The sequence below is a fragment of the Anopheles stephensi genome, chromosome 3, assembly GCF_013141755.1.
Source record: "Anopheles stephensi strain Indian chromosome 3, UCI_ANSTEP_V1.0, whole genome shotgun sequence".
In the NCBI taxonomy this organism is placed as follows: domain Eukaryota; kingdom Metazoa; phylum Arthropoda; class Insecta; order Diptera; family Culicidae; genus Anopheles; species Anopheles stephensi.
In genome coordinates this window covers 12,040,292-12,058,944 of record NC_050203.1, presented here as the reverse complement: position 1 = coordinate 12,058,944, position 18,653 = coordinate 12,040,292, and the positions used below count along the sequence as shown (strand labels likewise).

The window sequence follows — 18,653 nt, the reverse complement described above, 5'->3', positions numbered from 1 at the left end:
CTACTACAATGATTTTGCTATGTCTTTTTGCTAGATCTAGTATTTTGGTTAAAATTATATTATAAAATGTCTTTGGCGTTGTTGGTTTTACGTAAGTCGATACTACTACCAAGTTTAATATTTTTATCTTTATGCCCACCGTTTGTATAAAATTACTTGAGTGATGTATATGCAAAAGCTCGAATTTGAATTTTTTGTTGATTATAATACTGCTACCTCCGTAGCCGTCTTCTCTGGTTTGGTATATGTGGTGGTAATTTGGGATTTTTATCTCTTTTGTAGTGTCTTCTTTAAGCCACGTCTCTTGTAGGCACACAACGTCTATGTTCTCGTCTGATATAATTTTTTTCAGTTCATCATTGTTTTTTATGAGTCCTTGAATGTTTGCTTGCATTATTTTCAGCTCTTTTAAATCGTGCAAGGGACCGTCTTGTGTGGCAGTTTTCCTTTTTTTCTAGTATATTTTTGTTATTGATTTATTTATTGTTTGTTGTTGTTTTTTTTTCGTACAATTTTTTTTTTTTTTTTTTAGGATGGTTTTTGCTCGTCAGTTTTTTTGCAGTGAAAGATGATCTCATCATCTATTGAGAGCGATCTTGATGTGACTGTAGTCCCATCCTGTGTTTTGATAATTTTTTGATAATTTTTTGTAATTGGTTTTAATGTGTCGTTTGTTTTGGATGTTGTTGGTTCTTCTGTTTCCATTATTGTCTGTTGGCGTGTTATGTTCTGTGTTGTTATTTGTTCTGTTTTGTCTGTTTTCTTTCTGTCTGTAGGAGTGATTTCTTTGTTCTGTGTTTTTGTCTGTGTGTTTTGTTCGATATTTGTTGCGTTATTTTGTGTCGTCTTTGCGTATGTCATATTCGTTGAAGTGAATTTTTTTGGTGGCGTAGGACACTGTCTACGTCTGATGGCTCTTGCTTCTTTGTATGTGATTCGGTTAATCGTCTTTATCTTCTGTATCTCCGTTTCATCTATGTATATAGGGCAGTCTTTGTCTAATGTATTGTGGTTGTCACCACACGATACGCACTTAGTGATAACACATACCTCTTCATGCGCCGGTAAACTGCAGTTGGCACATGTACGTTCACCTTTACACCATTTTTTTGTGTGACCGATTTTTAAGCACGTGGCACAGCGCATTGGTTTGGGGATGTATAGATCGACGAGCAGAGGGTAGAACCCGAAATCCACTGATCGTGGCACTCTTGTTGTGTTGAACGTAAGTATCGCCGTTTTGGTGTTTCTTAACACATTTTCCACTTTTCTTTTCATTATGTTCACTTCCGTCACTTTTTGATCTTTTAGTCCCGAAAGGATTTCCTCTTCCGACATAAATTCGATGTCCGGGCAACGAATTACACCTTTTGTGGTATTCAGTGTTGGATGTTCGTACACTTTCACTTCGATATTTCCGTTAGTGTCTGGAATTTTTTTAATTCTTTCAGCTTTTTCTGCCAGATTTTCGTTTTTCACTTTAATTAATAGTTTTCCACCACGTACTCGGCTCACTTGCTCTGGTTTGCATCCGAGAGCGTTTTCAATAATTTTTTGCAATAAGAAAGGGTTACATTTTGTTAGGTCCTTGCCCTCTGATACAGACTCCATTATGAGTACTTTCTCTTCTTCAACCACTTGGTTTCTAAGGCTGGCGGTCATGTTTGATGTTTTTCCATATTTCCGCCTAGGTTCACCTAAGTCAGTCAGAATATCGAACTGATTTCCAACGGGGATGCCCCCGCCAGGGTCTTTGACCCTCATCTTTCTTAAGAAAACTTCTCTCTTTTGCTTCCTATTTTTTCACTGGTATCGACTGAAGAAATTTCTCGCTTAGCAACAAGGATATGGAACGTGTTCACTTTCGCTTGCGGTATATGCGTTAGGCGTTTCTAACGGTGCAATTGAAAAAATAACCACGTGTTTACTCTTCAGTGTCCAACTGTCGAATGGTTGTTTGTATTGCATCCAAGCAACCAACGTGTTTGACACTTCTGTTGGGTTCCTACAGAAAGCGCCACCTCTTAGTGGGAGACCTTAACTAAACAATATCCTAAAGGATCGCAAATAAAGCTTTGGTGAAGTCAATTTTTTGCGGGAAGGAAGAAAGAATGATTAGTAAAACAGTGTACAAAATCTCGTTTTCTTACCTCAAAAAATATTTTTACCCGCTTTCTAGTGCGCCAAATGCTCGTGAAAGAATACACAAAAATGTACTTTAAAATGTGCTGTACTCTAACCAGTTCTTTGTCGTAAATAATTTTGAGCTGATCAAATAAATCAAAAATTAAGCACGCACGCAATGTCCAAAAGCCCTGCAAATAGCTGATAATTCTAGTTCACGATTCGCAAAATTCTAGTGAACCACGGAACCTGTTTTTTATCAGCACGATCAGCACTGGAACGAGGCAAGCTGATCCTCTCGCAGTTCACGCAGTTTAACTCTAGTCTAGTCTGTGCTTGGTTAGCGTTTAGTGAAGGGGACGAATTATTACAAAAGTTTTCAGTTTATTAAGCACCTGAAAGCGTGCACATCATGAAGTATCATCCCATCCCCGTTGGCTGGCGGCTGATGGCGATGGCCTTCATCACCATTAGCATTAGCTCAGTTAATGGTGCGGCGATCAAGAATCCACGAATAATCGTAATCGGTGCCGGTGCTGCCGGTATCGCTACCGCGAGCCGTCGCTATCAGCGAGGTCTCAAAAACGTCACCATCGTGGAAGCGTCGGACCGTATCGGTGGCCGAGTGTACAGCGTTCCGTTCGCCGGTGGCGTTGTGGAGCTCGGTGCCCAGTGGTGCCATGGCGAGGTAGACAACATAGTGTACGACCTGGTTAGGGAGCATCATCCCGAGATGCTTCAATCTTCCGTCGTGGCCGACGGTGCGGCGGCTTTGGTGCATTCTAATGGGGAGCGTGTGCCTGACGCCACGGTGGAAAAGTTGTCCTTTTTGGCTGCGGAAATCGTTGGCTCGGATGCGCGCAAGTCTTACGCCGGCAGTTTGGGTGACTACTTTAGCGAAAGCTACTGGCGACGGTTGCAGTCCGATGCGGCCAACTTTAGTGATGTGAGCCGTGAGCTGGCGGAACAGTTCCTGGTGTACTACCATAACTACGAGCGTGGATACACGGCGTACGATTCGTGGTTCGAGGTGGCAGCGAACGAGACGGATAGTTACCAGGAATCGGAAGGGAATCCGGTGCTGGCCTGGAACAGCAAGAAAGGCTACTCCATTATCCTGGACATTGTGTCGGTAAGTTCCATGCTGCTGTCTTACGTTAATCGCGGGCTTAATGTCACCCACCGCTACTACCGACTAGGGCAACTATCCGGGAACAACGGACAGCACTCGAACGCCCGTGCCCTTAGAGCAACTGATCGAGTTCGACAAGTTCGTAACAAACATTGAATGGGCTGGAGGGTCCGACCATCCTCACCAGCACGTCGTTCGCCTGCACACCGAAGATGGTTCCGTGTACGAAGCCGACCACGTCGTTGTGACGGTGCCACTGGGAATACTGAAAGAAAACCATCGCTCAATGTTCACCCCATCGCTGCCGGCCATAAATCGACGCGCCATCAGCGGAATACACTTCGGCACGGTCAACAAAATATATCTCCAGTTTGATAGACCAATCCCGCCCGAAGTTCCCAACACGATTTCACTGCTCTGGTACGAATCGGACCTAGAAGCGATCCGAAGTTCAGAACACGGTTGGACGGAGGCGGTGTCGACCTTCTTCCGCGTTGATCATCAACCGAACGTACTGGCGGCATGGCTGAATGGGGTCGAGGGACGTCAAGCAGAGCACCTAACGGAGGAAGCTATTCGCGAAGGTTTGCTGCGTCTGTTGAGTATGTTTGCCAAAAACGTAGACTTCGGCAAGGTGGTAAATGTGCGAAGGTACGTTAATGAAGGACGTGACTGGCGGCCGACGCTAACGGATAGCTAATATTGCACTTTTATCCTTCCCTCCCTCGGCTAGATCCAAATGGTCAACCAATCGTCTATTCCGTGGATCGTACTCCAGTCGCTCGATGAAGACCGAACAGCTAGGCACCGGGGCCCGATATCTTGCCAGCCCTGTGATGAGTGCCAGCACCAAGAAACCGGTGGTATTGTTTGCAGGGGAAGCTACTAGCCGGTACCGGTTCTCCACGGTTCATGGCGCTATCGAGAGCGGATTTCGTGAAGCTGATCGTTTGCTCGATCTGTATCAGTAAGCTTTGAGACCCTCGTTGTTTGAGCGAGCACGCGTACCGAGAGGACTTTGAGGTTGTCCGGAGAATAAAGCTTTTACCATGAGTAGTCCACACGCAGTCTTGATTGTAGATATCTGTAAATCGACGTGCTCCTGCGGTTTCGTGGTCCATACTCATCTGAATGAACTGGGCAAACGATCAACTTACAAGAGAAAAGAAAAAAGTCGATCCACATGTTTGCCATCAGTCACGCATGGTAGGATAGCCATGAATAGCGACGCCAGATGCTGTACAAGTGGTGACGTGCTTAAGCTACAATGGCCACAGTGCCGCATTCATCCAAGCCAAAAGCGGATCTCCTGTACACATTCTACCTCTCTCATCGAGCGATAACGACGTCTCAGTATAAGAAGTGGGTGTGTTTCTTGTTGAGTGAGCGTGGACCCGTGAGCAAACAAACATTCGCTACTCCTGTTCCCCCCCCCCCCCCCCTTTTTCCGACTACAAAAACTGGCCATTGTGTGAGAACAGTCGCCCAAAAACGTTTATATATGGTCCAGCTGCTTCAGCACAAGATCATTTGCGTGTTTGCCGAAACACGCGTCGCGGCTCAAACTTAACGAGCTCCAGTATGAGGCGGTGTACTTCTTCACTGATCGGATTGCTTACCTGGCTCGTCCTGGCGGCGTACGTGCATGGAGCGGCCAATCCTCGGATAATCATTGTCGGTGCCGGTGCGGCCGGTATTGCCGCCGCCAGCCGGCTCTATCAGAGGGGCTTCAAGAACATTACCATTCTGGAAGCGTCACAGCGGTTCGGGGGCCGCATCCGCACGACACCGTTCGGTGGTGGCATTGTGGAGCTCGGTGCTCAATGGTGCCACGGTGAGCAGGGTAATGTGGTGTACCAGCTGGCTTCGGTCTATCCCGGGCTGCTCAAGTCTTCCATCATTGCCGACGAGGATGCGGTGCTGATCCGTTCGAGCGGTGTACGAGTGGCGGAATCGGTCGCGGAACGGTTGCAAACCATGGCGGAGGGCATCATCGAGTCGGAAGGGCGGGATTCGTTTGGCGGCAGCTTGGGCGAGTACTTCACTCGGCAGTACTGGCAAAAGCTGGCCACACCCGCGTTCAAGGACATTAGCCGTGAGCTGGCGGAACAGTTCCTGGTGTACTATCACAACTACGAGCGTGGTTACACGGCGTACGATACGTGGTTTGAGGTGGCAGCGAGCGAAACGGACAGCTATGTGGAACCGGCCGGCAATCAGGACATTGCCTGGAACGGAAGGAAAGGCTTCTCCGCCATTCTGGACATTGTTTCGGTAAGGTTTCGGTGTCTGTCGCAAGCCGAGTGTTGGGTCGGAATGATACCATCCTACCTCCGCAGGGCAAACAACCGGGAACTACCAACAGGTCGCTCACACCGGTGCCACTCGGCAAGCTCATCACGTACGGCAAGTTCGTCACGAACGTGCAGTGGAAGGGATCGTCCGACGGTGATGTGATCGTCAAAGCGCAGGATGGGTCCGTGTACGAAGCGGACAACGTCATCGTAACCGTTTCGCTGGGCGTACTGAAGGAGAACTACCGGACGATGTTCACGCCGGCCCTGCCCACCGTCAACCAGGACGCCATCAACGGGCTGTACTTCGGCACGGTCAACAAGATATTCGTCCTGTTCGATGCACCGATACCGGCCGATTTCCCCAACACCGTCCATCTGCTGTGGTACAAGCCGGATCTGACCGCGCTGCGTCAGTCGCCGCATGCATGGGCCGAAGCCGTGTCCACCTTCTTCCGCATCGACAATCAACCGAACGTGCTGATGGCCTGGCTGAATGGGGCCGAAGGGCGGCGGGCCGAGTATCTGCGGGATGCACCGATCAGGGATGGCATTTTGCATTTGCTGAAAATATTCGGCAAAAATCTCAAGTTCGGTAACGTGCTGGGTCTTTTAAGGTGGGTTTAACAGCTCCTGAAGGTATGCAATCGCATTACACTAGTGCTGTCTCCTGTCTTACAGATCGAAATGGTCATCGGACCGGCTGTACCGTGGTTCGTACTCCAGCCGTTCGATCACTACGGAGAACATGAACACGGGTGCACGAGCGCTTGGGACACCGGTGCGGAATGCGGCCAACGAACCGGTCCTATTGTTTGCCGGCGAAGCCACCAATCCGGTACACTATTCCACCGTTCACGGTGCGATTGACAGTGGGTTCCGGGAGGCCAATCGGTTGATCCGCTACTACAGCTGATGATGGCGTCTCTCGTCCCGTTTGATGCAGAATGGAATGGAAAACGACAGTAGTGAATATTAAATAGTACAGTACAATTGAGCAATACCCCTCCGTCTCTTCTTATTTTTAGTAAGTTAACACCAGCTTACCATTTTTTCCCCCAAAACGTTTAAATTGATTTGATTTTGGCGGGAACCATTTTTTGACACTTCGACTCTCCCTGTTTGACCTTGGAACTTCTCAACACAACAACAGGTGCTCGTTGACAGGTGCCGGCGGCAAACTATTTTCATTCATACTTGTTTGTTGCTAAGGTAACCGATCGAAGCGGCGGCCGTATACTGCCGGTCGCTCGAATAATCTTTATCAATCTTTGCTTTTTGGGTACATTCAGTGCCAATCTTATCATGGCACTGATACGCACATATCCATCACCCTTCATTATCGCAACGGCAATCCGCCCAGCTTGCTCACAGAATCTGCACACAACTCATCAAGTGACACTACTTACGTAGCACGGTCCAACGCTGCGTCCGCCAATTTCGATGAGCCAATCCGTCCCGAGAGTGTTAATAGTGGGAGCCGGTGCAGCTGGCATTGCCGCTGCCACTCGGCTGCTTGAGCGAGGATTCCGAAATCTGACGATCCTGGAAGCGGAAAACCGCATCGGTGGGCGAATCCATTCCGTGAGGCGTGGACCGAACGTGCTAGACTATGGAGCTCAATGGTAAGCTAAATCGTACTTCCTAGATAAATGACTCACTGCTGTCCCGATCGGCTTCTTTGAAGGGTACACGGGAAGGACAACAATTTCATCTACGATATGGCGTCCCAGTACGGGCTGCTCGAGATCGAGCAGCACAAGGAGAATGAGCTGTACTACAAATCTAGTGGCGAACCCGTGCCAAAGGAAGCGTCCGATCGGGTGATCGATACCCTGTACACGCTGCTAGAAGATACGGCCGCTTTGCAAGCATTTTCCGGATCGCTGGGAGCGTACTACGATCAGGTGTAGGAAGATATATTCCTAACTTTCATTCCTAAAAAAGTCCTAAAATCCTCCATGCACCTGTCCGACAGATTCTTCGATGCTGTCCGGGCCGGGAAGTTTGCCGGTATCGACCAAAGCACCTGCCACCAGCTGTACCAGTTCTTCGTCAAGTACCACAACACCTACAACGCAACGGACACACTGCACGAGGTGTCCGGCGCCGGTTTGCTGGAGTTTGAAGACAATCAGGACGAGTTTCTGATCAATTGGAAAAATCGTGGATTTCACACACTGCTCGATCTGCTCATGGTAGGAGGTGGTTGGTGGTGGTGATGGTCCAGCCATCGGTCTCATCGGTCTCATACTATCCATCTCTTCCTCGCAGCGAAAACTTCCTGAGCAGCAGAACCCGGGCGCCGCACCTATCCCGGTGGAAGAGTACACAAAGTTCAACCATGTCGTCAGTTCCATTAAATGGAGCAACCTGAACAATCCCCACAGCCGGGTGCGGGTGGCGTGTACCAACGGTGCCACGTTCACTGCCACCCATCTCATACTCACCGTGTCGCTCGGTGTACTGCAGGACAGGCACGGTGCGTGGTTCGATCCGCCACTGCCCGAACCGAAGCGTAACGCCATCGACGGCCTCTACATCGGAACGATCGACAAGATGTTTCTCGAGTTTGCCGAACCCTTCTGGCCGCAGGACAACAGCTGGCACGGGTTCGGTTTGCTGTGGGAACCGAACGATCTCGAACAGTTGCGGCGCCACGATGGCCGCCAGTGGTTGGAGGGTGTGTGCGCCTTCTTCGTTCCGGACCGTACGGAAAAGCTGCTGGCGGCTTGGATCTATGGGCGGGATGCGCGCACAATGGAAGCGCTGCCGGAGCAGGCGGTCATCGACGGGTTGATGTACTTGTTGCACAAATTCTTGCCCCACCTCCCGGTGCCAGCCGCTCCACGCTGGTTCTCCCGCAGCCGTTGGTACAGCAATCCACACTTTCGCGGTTCGTACAGCAGTCGATCGGTGAAGTCGGATGCGATGCGGGCAACGGCGGCCGACCTGGCCGAACCACTGCTGCTGGAGAGTGCCGAACCGCGGAACCGCATCCCGGTGGTCCAGTTCGCAGGGGAAGCTTCACATCCACAGTTCTACTCCACCGTGCAGGGTGCCGTTGCGAGCGGCTGGCGTGAAGCGGATCGTTTGATCAACCTCTACCGCAGCACCACAACACCCGGCGACGGAGTTGCGCCACCGTTGGGGAAGCTGTAGGAGGCCCGTTCTTCGGAGCTGGTAAAGCCGTCTCGGTTTATCGGTAGAGTTTCGTTTGTTTTAAAGTTTTATTGAAGACATTTTCTCGTTTTACTCAAATAGTGTTCGGTCTCTTGGCCGCCCTTCCCTTCGCAGCAGTTCAGCTACGATACACAAATCTCATCGTAGATGAGGCGCGGCGGGTTTTTATGCTTTTGCCCTCTGGGTTTTCTTTTTCTTTTCTTTTGAAGCCCATTTCGCTCTCACTAAACATACAGGGTGGTGTGTATTTGCATCTGTGTCTGGGTGTGTGTGTGTGTGTTCTTGCTTTCTAACCGTCCGTTCGAATCAAGACGATAGAGGATGGTTCGTTCTGTTTACAATCTAAACGTCTGATCATGGGATGATGAGACTAAAGACGTTCGATCCTTACACACACACACACACGCACGCACACATACGCCATTCGAACATTCTTCTATAACAATCAGGGTGCGTCGGGTTTGAGGAGGGATTGAGTGAGGGAGGGTAGGAAGATTGTTGGGAGGAGGGATGGGGAACGGCCACTTCTTATTGCGAGAGCTTTTCTTTTCCTTTTTACACAGTTATTCATTAAAAAAAAACGTATCATTTCCTTTCTTACGCACTGTACTGAGAGTCTAATGTGTTTGCTTACTTAAATCGGGCGAAGAAAGGTGCAATGTGTGACACACTCGCGGCAGCAGCAGCACACACACACCTTCTTTCTTCTCTGTCGCATCATTTCGCCAGCATCTTAAAGCCTAATTCTTTTTAACCAAATTGTACCATGCTTTCATCCTGCGTCATTTTTTCCTTTTTTTTTGGTTGCTTAACTTGCCTTTTCGGGGCCTCGGCCAGAGAGACGGACCCCACTTGTTTGTCCGTTGTTTTATTTCTTTTTGGCCAACAATTCGCTTCTATATACTATCTTAATCTCGTGCTGATTTTTTCCCCCAATATTCTATCCCCAAAAAAAGAAACCAATCCGCTTTAAGGGTCGGCAGCAAGACGGGGGGGTCGTGAACGCGGGAAAATAAATTCAATATGAGGAGAGAAGAAAGGGAGACTGGATTTCAAATGTAAAAGAGCTAATGTTAAGTGCTACGCCTACCACCTTACACACCACCAAACCGGCTAAAGCAAGAAGAAGAAATAAAAGAATGGATTCATTTTTCGGAAGAAGATTGCACTATTTCTACTGAAATAAGGATACCACGAGCGCGTCATGATTCAGGGGTTTTTCAGTTGATAAGGTGGTAATAGCATCCATCGTCATGGAAGGCTTCTTAGACGAGAAGGCAAACAAAGCCGAGTCGATATGGAAACGGCTTCAGATGACAGGGAAATCATAAACCTTTTATTGTCATAGTAGCCGTTGATATTGTACACGACCTCCCAGCGTACGGGTAAGTGCGTGCAATATCAACGGCTACTATGACAATAAAAGGTATTTGAGTTCCTTGGCATCTGAAGCCGTTTCCACATCGACTCGGCTTTGTTTGCCATTTCATCTGAGAAGTCTGCCATAAAGATAGTTTGCCTTATCAACTGAGAAACCCCCTGCAAGATAAATATTAATTATACTAAATGTGTAAGTTAAAAAGCACTCACGCAAACACACGATGAGGATAAAAAGGCTTAAATTAAAGAAAAGAAAATCCCTGCCATTCTCTTTCCCGCACACACACACGCACAATCTGATTTTTTATACGCCTGAGACCTGAGACGAATCTGGACCCCGCTCCTGATCCTGGAGACCAACATCGTCGTGTGCGCGGTATTTTTGAAGAACGAAAGGTTTCATGAGAAATGAGGACTCGCACGCAACATGAAACAACAGAAAGCAAGCAATAGATGCTCTGAGCTTACGAACCGGCCGTGCCATATAATTGGGCAAATAGAATAAAGAGGAAAGCAGAACACTCCCCTTCAGCACACAATAACACAACCTTCTTCCAACCACAAACCCTCTCAAATCAACCAGAAAGAATCAAACTAAACGTGTGTGGGGGGGTTGTAAAGCAAAACATTCTCCCTTTTTTTTTGTACAAAACAATTTAATCCATTCTTTGTATATGTGTGTGTGTGCTTCTTATGTTACTATTGTCGTGACAAATTTAAAAGTTTTAGGAAGAAAATTGTCCGCAAAGTGCATACAAAATAGGTGGATTTTGATTTAAAGAAGAAAAAAAAAACATATTTTTACACATAAATGGCCACATAAGCACGTTTGAAAATAAAAACACAAAATCACACAACCCCACACGGATTTGGAAAAGAGCGGCGGCGGATAGTTTTGTTCCTCCCACTCGTTTGTTTCTGAAGCATTTTTGTTGTTAAATTTATGTCAAAGGAGCGTGAGACGTTCGTACACACATGGCGAACATGGTGCCGCTAACTAAGGATTCATATAAAGACTAAGGACATCATATATTAAAATATAAAGCAACGATCAAAAGCCTTAATAATGCCCACCAAACAAGCATCGGGGGGGGGGGGTGGGGAGTGGTTTATCATTACATTAGTAATGTATCCCAAAAGCACCACCCTTCCGAGCGCCCCACCATGTGTGCGATCGTCTCCGTATCCCCTTCCGAATCTCCTAGCCGGCAAACAATTTAAGCGAATCTCCTAGTTATTGCTGTGATGATCTCTGAGGCCGTTCTGAACCACAGAAGAACAGATTCACAATCGGCCAAAATGGTTTCCAACATCTTTATTCCCCTGTTTTACTGACCGAGAGACGACCGTGGGGTGTGTGTGTAGTATCGGCTTTCAATCAACGGATTTCCGTCAGCTCCTACGAATTTAGTGACTCGCAGCAGCTTGATGGCCAAATTTTGCTCATAAAATATAGTTCAAAAATAGAATTACCTCCCTCTGTCTGTCTGCTGCGTGTTGGAATGGAAATCCGTCGAATGAAAGCTGTCTTCTACTGTCTTCCTTTTGCAGATAAAGTCTGTTTCCTTCTAACGGGCAAATGTAAATTATATATGTGCAGATTGTGTGTGTGTGTGTTTTTAAGAAGCTTCCTTTGTCCTCGAGCACTCCCCGTTTGATCGCGTTTTCTCCTTTTTTGATGATGAACAATGTTGCATATATCGGTCGTCCTACACTCGATAAAGTGTTTGTATGTGTTCAAGTGAATGTGTAAATCATGGTCTATCATATTAAAAAAACACATATCTTAACATAATATTAACGACCACTTCCTTCTTTGGAAGGAACTACTACTGACTTTGACCAAACGCCGCTCAACAAAGGTACGTCGTTCTCGAGTGTGTATGCTCTCTCTCTCTCTCTCTCTTTCTATAAACTAAAGCACATTCTCTCTCTCTCTCTATCGATTATCTGACCCTCTTGCCTTGCCTTAACACACACACACACATATACGCGTGTGTTCTTCACTTAGGTGATACTGAACTAAAATGAATGCTTGCTTGAACCGCTCTTCCAAATCACGACGACGCACCGAGGGAGGTTCAATATGTACAACCAACATCCCACCCAGCTCCACCGTTTGTAAAAAAAAAACACCAAATTCCCGGGGTTTTGGTCGCCGCGAGTCTCAGGGAGATATAATAATATAATAGTTTACACCCAACCAATTACCACACTACTCCACTCCCTCATCCATGATTTGACGGAGAAACCACAAAATGCTTGCGGGAGGGGGGGGGGGGGGGCTTTCGTATGGTTTTCTTTCTTCTTCTCATACGAAGCTCTAGTTGCCCAGCACGTGCACATCGTCCTGTTCCTTTTCCCGCTGGCGCACGGCAACGGCAGTCTCCACTAGCAGGTATAAACACTTGAACTGATCCTTATCGTCCCGGATCACACCTACGACGAGAAGAAGTGTGACGGAAAACTGCATTAGAAGCAACACGCGATTGGGATAATAGCTGGTGTCGTTTACTAACAAGGATGCTTTTATATAGCTTTATCCGTACCGTACGCTCGTTTTCGCATTTTCTCTTTTCGCCCTATCGTCCCCACAGCAGCAACTTACCTTTTACCTTCACCGCCGTCGTCGTCGTGTGCGGATTAGTGTTCTGGGAGTTGTTGTTGTTGTTGTTGTTGTTCGCATTGTTTCCGCTCGGCAACAGTGTGGCCGTTATCGTTTTGGCGTTCGATTCGCTCAACGGGGTCGCGGTTACGGTGGCCGTTTTGCCGGAGCTCGTCACCACGGTCAGCTTCTTGGGGCCGGCCTTCAGGGCCGCTTGCAATGGGACGGCCGTCAGATTGCCGCCCAGCTTCAGCGTACCAAGCGTGGTGGTGCCTCCCTGCGTCGTGCTGATAACATTCCCGAGCGTGCCGGCATTCGATTGCCCAATAATCACTCGCTGCATGCCTCCTGGTACTATGTGGAACACGGGGTACAAAAGAAAGGAAGGAAAATGCGTTAATAATTAATAATAACACATAGAAAAAATTAAAACAGGTCTCAACCCCCGAAAGCAGGGATCGTTAAGAAATAACAAAAGGTGGCTCAATCGGAAAGCATAGCCCATGTTAATTAGTGTACATGCAAAAACCAGCCGTAAATGTTTTGTTGGCCAACACACAACATTTCTGGTGCCAAAAAGGGGGCTAAAAGAATCTTATTTGTTTATCCAGTACCTGGTGTAGTTGTAATTATTTTAGCAGCAGTCGTCGTTACAGTTGGGCGAGCTGCTCGTTTATCGGAATCATCATCATCATCATCATCATCATCATTCAAGGAAACAGTAAGATTGGATACGTGGAAAGTAATCGCAATTAATCTAGAGTCGGTGCCTCTTGTAACACACGCGTTTGGCAAACCCCGGTATTCCTATACTAATTCCTCCCGCATGTAAAACGTGTACTATCGGATATATCACTCACCTGTAACATGCGTCGTAGTCTGCTGTAGGGGTATATTGGCGAGATTAGTGTGTGACGTCGTGGTAAAAAAATCATTCTCTCCACTGTCCGATGCAATCACCTCCTCTTCCGTAATTCTGTAACATGTACCGCAAAATTACACACTGTGCCTAGAAAGTGACCAACACAAAAGTAAGTAAACTTACTCTTCTGGAATTTCATCATCCTTCTCATTTGCGTAACGAATCATGCCATCCCAATCGCCCTCCTGCTCTGTGACTGGCATCTCTTCTTCGCTTTGCGCGTACTCATACTCGATGTTACTGTCGTCCGAACTGCAAAATTGGTAAACCATGCGTTATTTTTGTATGGTCGCACAAAAATGGCAAAAGTTACAGTGCGAAGGGCCCCACACCCACTTACCGATAGATGATGTGATCTTCAAAGTCTACATCCTCCTCGACCTTCACCAATCCGGACGGTGTCTGCACGTACTGCTGCCCGTGGCTGGTGATAATCTGCGGCACACCATCCTCGATCACCTCTTCCTCCTCGATGATCTCCTCCGTCGCACCGACAATCACCTCCGATGCGGGGCTCATCGTGAGCGGATTCTGCCCATCGTGCCCCACCAGCTGGCCGCTCATCTTCTTGCCCCGCCGCGATATGGTGTAGTGCATTGGATCGTGCCCATCGCGACGGATCATTTCCGGCAGTATACGCCTCCGAGCGTTAATGAACCAATTGCACACCTGTATCGAAAAAAGTGCCAAAGCGGGAGAGCAACCGATTGCAATGCTTGTTTAACAACGCCACACACCGATTCTTTCTTTCGCCCGTACCGCCCACCCCCTTACCTGTAACACGGTCAGATTGGCTTCCTGCGACAGTGTTAGCTTCTCCGCGTCGGTCGGATACGCATTGAAGCGATGTTCGTACAGCCATCGTTTCAGTATTTTTACCGACTGCTTTGGAAGATTGCCGCGTCGCTTTCTGCTTGAGCTTTGGTTGCTGGAATTCATTGTATCGTTTCCGTCCACTTCGCTCTTGTACGTTAAGTCACCCATCGTGTGCTCCTGGTCCGATCCCTCCGTATCGTCCGCGCTCGAGGCATGCTGGAAGTGGTAGTCTTGGGCTACAGGAAGCCGGTGCAGCGAGAGGAGAACAAAAGAAATGTGAGATAAGATTTGGCGACTTAAACACAAGTGAAATTTTAACGCAAAAAAAAAACAGGATTGATTAAGAGAAAATACCGAACAAAGTGAAACTAAAAACTTTGGACCGTGCATGCAAAAGACATCAAAATACCCGCGCATAGCGTAACAAACCAAAACATAAACATAAAATTGAAAGGCTCAATAAAACTTTCATTTCCAGCTGACAAAATATGTCAAACTGACAAACAGCAGGCGATGGTTGATATTTGGAAACACCAACACCAACACTACCGCACGCTTGCAGCCCGCCGCCAAACGCACAATCTTGGCGACACGGCTTGTGTCAATCAAGAAGAATGCCACTACGGCACTTTTGTTCGAACACAGTTTGTTGTTGGCTACACGGTCAGGTAGCCACAGGCCAAAGCATCATGGTGTGCGTGAAATGGGGCGCCGTCGTGACAGTCGCACAGAAAACATAAATCCGCAACGATGATGCATGTGTGGTCGAGGAATTCTTTTTGTTGCATATTGTTTTTATTAATCGTATTGCTTTTCTGCTAAAATACTGATTCACTGGACTTGTGCCATTGAACGCAATTAGAGTATAGTTTGATAATGCCAGAACATAACGTTGAAACTCTTGCACCAACACACATACAAAGCATTTGTCATGTACAGTTGCGTGTTATAAATAAACAAAACACATAGCTAAAGGCAGCGCGTTCCATGTACTCTCGATTAAAGTTCAATGAATTAAAATGCTTCGTACCGTGCATGTTGTACAGCTTGTCGTCTGAAAACCTTCACCACGGTTCTTTCCTGGCTAAAGCGTTCAATACCAAGCTTCACACTCCCTCACGAAATTCATCAAAAACAGCTCAACGCTAGCCCTGCTGCTGCCTGGCTTGCTTTTCTATGCCGAAGGCATTATTTCGCCGCCACCGGCCGCCATGTTGAATTCGATAGAAATGTCACCCTGACACAAGTCACCGCATCATCGATGTGAGGGGAAAATGTTCACCTCATTCTGCATTTCTTTTCGCCTGTTTTGCTACTACTTTTATCAAAAACTGCAAGTATTTTCATCGCTGTACAACGAAAATCATAAACGAGCGGCTTTGTAAACCATTCAAGCTCATTCCGAAGCATACAAACGATGTCTGACATTAGTCTCGCCTCCCGCAACGAATAAAGAACCCTGTCCCTCCACCCCTCCCTCCTGTTCCATTTACACACATCTTTTGACGTTGAAAATTATGCAATCCAATTTTGATAGTTCTCTTGTTTACGAACAGAACGGACGATGCATAAATCGAAACAATCCGTTGCGTTAAAAAGGCTGTCACCATTTCCAACGGACCGCCACAAACTAAGAAATTAACAACCTTTTCCCACAGATAACAGCGCGTTACGGTAACTCGCTCTGCAAACGGCATACGTACCTTCGTTTTCCTGCATCAGCAGCTTAGTCTGAAAGTTGGCCTCTCGCACCATGTCCCGCACATCTCGCTTCAGGTTGCCCGTTCCGCCGGAGGACGTCAGCACAGTTGTCGATTCCATGGGTACCATCGTGATTTCGAATTCCTCATGGTGCATCTCATCCGGAGAGAGGATAACCTCGGTCTCCACGATTTCCTCGATTTCCTCAATTTTGAGGCTGTTTGGGGTTCCGGGGTGTCAACGGGAAAATGACTAACCGCCTTTTACTACGGCTACCCACCGTTGATCTGCCTTCGGTGCTGTGTGCTCACCACCACACACCGATGCGATGGATGGATGGATGGGGTGAACAATGTTTTTTGTTCGACCGTCTGCCGCCGCGGTTAACTATGCACGGCCTCCTTGCTGTGTCACGGTTTGGTAAAGCCTTCTATATCGGTACTAGCGCCAACAGAGTGACGCGCTGACGGTGTTGCACCTCCGAGTAGTTCCGTATCCGCGCTTCCCAGACGTTGGTCACTTCTTTTCGATTCGATATATTTTCCGCACCAACTTCCTTCACCGTCGCGCGTACCCACGCGTGTGGACTGTGTGCACGCACGTACGTACACAGGAGCGATAGCTGTGTGTGGAGCAAGAAAATGAAACTAACCACTGCGTTTCGTTTATTCAGTTCACAACCACCACCGACCGACGGCTAGGCTACGATAACCGTTTTCATACAGCGACCCGTTTCCTGACACGATTTCACTGACCACCGGCTGCTGCTGCCACATCAACCACCGACAACAACATTTTCGCCTGTTTTGCAGACCACTTTTGCTCTCCCTCCAAACGGACCGCAACGGAACACCGCAGAACGACAATATTTCGCACAGAAATCTTTCTGTGAATCGCTCGTTGTGTTATTTAGCTGTCAAAAAAGGCGAGTTTCGGGTGGTGTGTGCCTGCAGAGGCAGCGGGGATGGGCATCGGAGACGACGTACGGCACCAGAAACAACAAAGCCAGCCAATCGCTACTTCAGAACTGTCAGCACTGACAACGAGTTGTCTATTTCGAACGCGGCAAAATGCAGCATCTACAAAGCCTACCCGCGATCCGTCTATGTACGGTACGCGCTAGCTCGATTGACTGAAGGAAAAAACAAAATGGCGTCTGTGCGTTCGCTTCAAGGCAACGCGCAAGTGTGTGCATGCGTGCGCTAGTGTTCGTGCTATGTGTCAGCTGTCTGTCAGCGGCGCATTGCGTGCTTTTTGTTTTATTTTTCTCTCCTCGCACGTCATGTGAAACGACAACGAATGATACAAATATGTTTTGTTCTCCTTTTAAAGAACAAACATGAATTAAATTAGCAAGCAGATTATGTTGTAAGTGTGTTGTTTCCATTTGCTCGCGAAAAGAACAACGATGAAACATTTACCCCAGTGTTTTCTCCCCTACCCATACTCGCACGTGCACACACACACACCCATGCATACACAAGCCGCACACAGCTGCGGTTTGATGAATGTGTGCTATGCTGCAACATGACAGCCACTGTCAAAAAGGTACCTTTTCTCCAAGGCCCCGTTATCCTAATTGTTTACAAAATTCGCCAACATATTCAGTTAACTTTTATCCACCTTTTCGATTAGTTCTTCACTGAAACGTAATTATCTTCCGAAACTGCGACGCGTTTCTTCCTCCCGAAGCCAATCTAAGCAGCATAATACAAAATGGCTACCCCCGTCTCATGTGGAATTGTGGCGCAGCATAAGCGTAGATTTAATTGATTCGGTGACGTTGTGGAAAACCACTCCACATTCATGAAAACTTATCTAAATAAACAACTCCTATCGATTAGCACAGAATTTAGAACAATTAGTGGCGCGCCGAAATCGAAATGTCACTCAAAATCATATCTTCCTCTTGCGTCCTTTCTGTCCTTCTCTTTCAACCTCTGCTAACACACACACACACACATGCACACGGCTAACCAAAACTCGACCGAAAGCTTTTACGCGTCAAGCTCGGCCGTGTGACGGCTCTTGGTCGAGCGCAAAAAAGACGTAAACTATCCTTCACGTTTGTTTACACTTGCGATTTTGCCCTCTGGATATCTTCTCCGTATTCTCGGGAAGCTGATTAGCAGACCAAAACTCTTTGAATTAGACGGCGTGTGCGAGTTGGCCAGTTTTTCACTTCCACCAAACGGCACAGCAAGCGCTCTTCGGCATCGCACATATCCCAGCGGAAGAAAAACGTACATTCTAGAGGGTATCGATCTGCAAAACTGGTCAGGAAACGGGGCACGGCACACGACACCTTCACAAACTGGACGAACGGTACCACTTACCTAGCTTTCACACGGCAACCAACTCCAAATGCACTCTTTCAGCGAATTATTGCTGGAAATTTCCGGTTTCCAACTTTTTCACACCAAAGACGCCAATCGGGCGGATTATTTCTACTGAAGTCGATCTGTCAAACGTCCGGAGCGTTGTTTGACGTTTGCT

General features: G+C 47.5%; 2 protein-coding genes and 1 long non-coding RNA gene across 6 annotated transcripts; 2 read left to right on the top strand and 1 right to left on the bottom strand.

Annotated features, from left to right (window-relative positions):
- Positions 1 to 2,348: 2,348 nt before the first annotated feature.
- On the top strand, positions 2,349 to 9,891 carry LOC118514496. Its single transcript, XM_036061428.1, has 11 exons — positions 2,349 to 3,256; positions 3,324 to 3,907; positions 3,990 to 4,225; positions 4,644 to 5,530; positions 5,596 to 6,167; positions 6,232 to 6,461; positions 6,713 to 6,762; positions 6,964 to 7,175; positions 7,238 to 7,459; positions 7,529 to 7,748; positions 7,825 to 9,891. The coding sequence occupies exons 1-11, from the start codon at positions 2,537 to 2,539 to the stop codon at positions 8,710 to 8,712; spliced, it is 4,821 nt and encodes a 1,606-aa protein (XP_035917321.1). The 5' UTR covers positions 2,349 to 2,536; the 3' UTR covers positions 8,713 to 9,891.
- Positions 9,892 to 11,412: 1,521 nt separating this feature from the next.
- Positions 11,413 to 18,650, bottom strand: LOC118514210. Of its 4 annotated transcripts, none has more exons than XM_036060903.1 (9): positions 18,494 to 18,650; positions 16,160 to 16,779; positions 14,415 to 14,692; positions 13,981 to 14,309; positions 13,764 to 13,892; positions 13,579 to 13,694; positions 13,333 to 13,383; positions 12,722 to 13,072; positions 11,413 to 12,552 (listed from the first exon to the last, which is right to left on the bottom strand). In XM_036060903.1, the coding sequence occupies exons 2-9, from the start codon at positions 16,311 to 16,313 to the stop codon at positions 12,437 to 12,439; spliced, it is 1,524 nt and encodes a 507-aa protein (XP_035916796.1). In that variant the 5' UTR covers positions 16,314 to 16,779; positions 18,494 to 18,650; the 3' UTR covers positions 11,413 to 12,436. The 4 variants fall into 4 exon arrangements, with proteins under 4 accessions (XP_035916796.1, XP_035916797.1, XP_035916798.1 ...); XM_036060904.1 differs by having other exon boundaries at positions 16,160 to 16,804; positions 18,494 to 18,642; XM_036060905.1 differs by lacking the exon at positions 18,494 to 18,650 and adding an exon at positions 17,781 to 17,798.
- On the top strand, positions 16,831 to 18,000 carry LOC118514213. Its single transcript, XR_004906587.1, has 2 exons — positions 16,831 to 17,705; positions 17,793 to 18,000. It is a non-coding gene; the product is annotated as an uncharacterized LOC118514213 (long non-coding RNA).
- Positions 18,651 to 18,653: the final 3 nt, after the last annotated feature.

What these genes read in the sequence shown, in the direction of transcription:
- LOC118514210 (XM_036060903.1), bottom strand. Translation starts at nt 16,313, where the DNA reads ATGCACCATGAGGAATTCGAAATCACGATGGTACCCATGGAATCGACA. An exon ending in GATGATGAAATTCCAGAAGA is followed by an intron (nt 13,695 to 13,763) that starts GTAAGTTTACTT and finishes TACATGTTACAG; the next exon opens with AATTACGGAAGAGGAGGTGA. An exon ending in GACGGCGGTGAAGGTAAAAG is followed by an intron (nt 12,553 to 12,721) that starts GTAAGTTGCTGC and finishes TTCTCGTCGTAG; the next exon opens with GTGTGATCCGGGACGATAAG.
- LOC118514496 (XM_036061428.1), top strand. Translation starts at nt 2,537, where the DNA reads ATGAAGTATCATCCCATCCCCGTTGGCTGGCGGCTGATGGCGATGGCC. An exon ending in TTATCCTGGACATTGTGTCG is followed by an intron (nt 3,257 to 3,323) that starts GTAAGTTCCATG and finishes ACTACCGACTAG; the next exon opens with GGCAACTATCCGGGAACAAC. An exon ending in TCGGTTGATCCGCTACTACA is followed by an intron (nt 6,462 to 6,712) that starts GCTGATGATGGC and finishes CAGGTGCTCGTT; the next exon opens with GACAGGTGCCGGCGGCAAAC.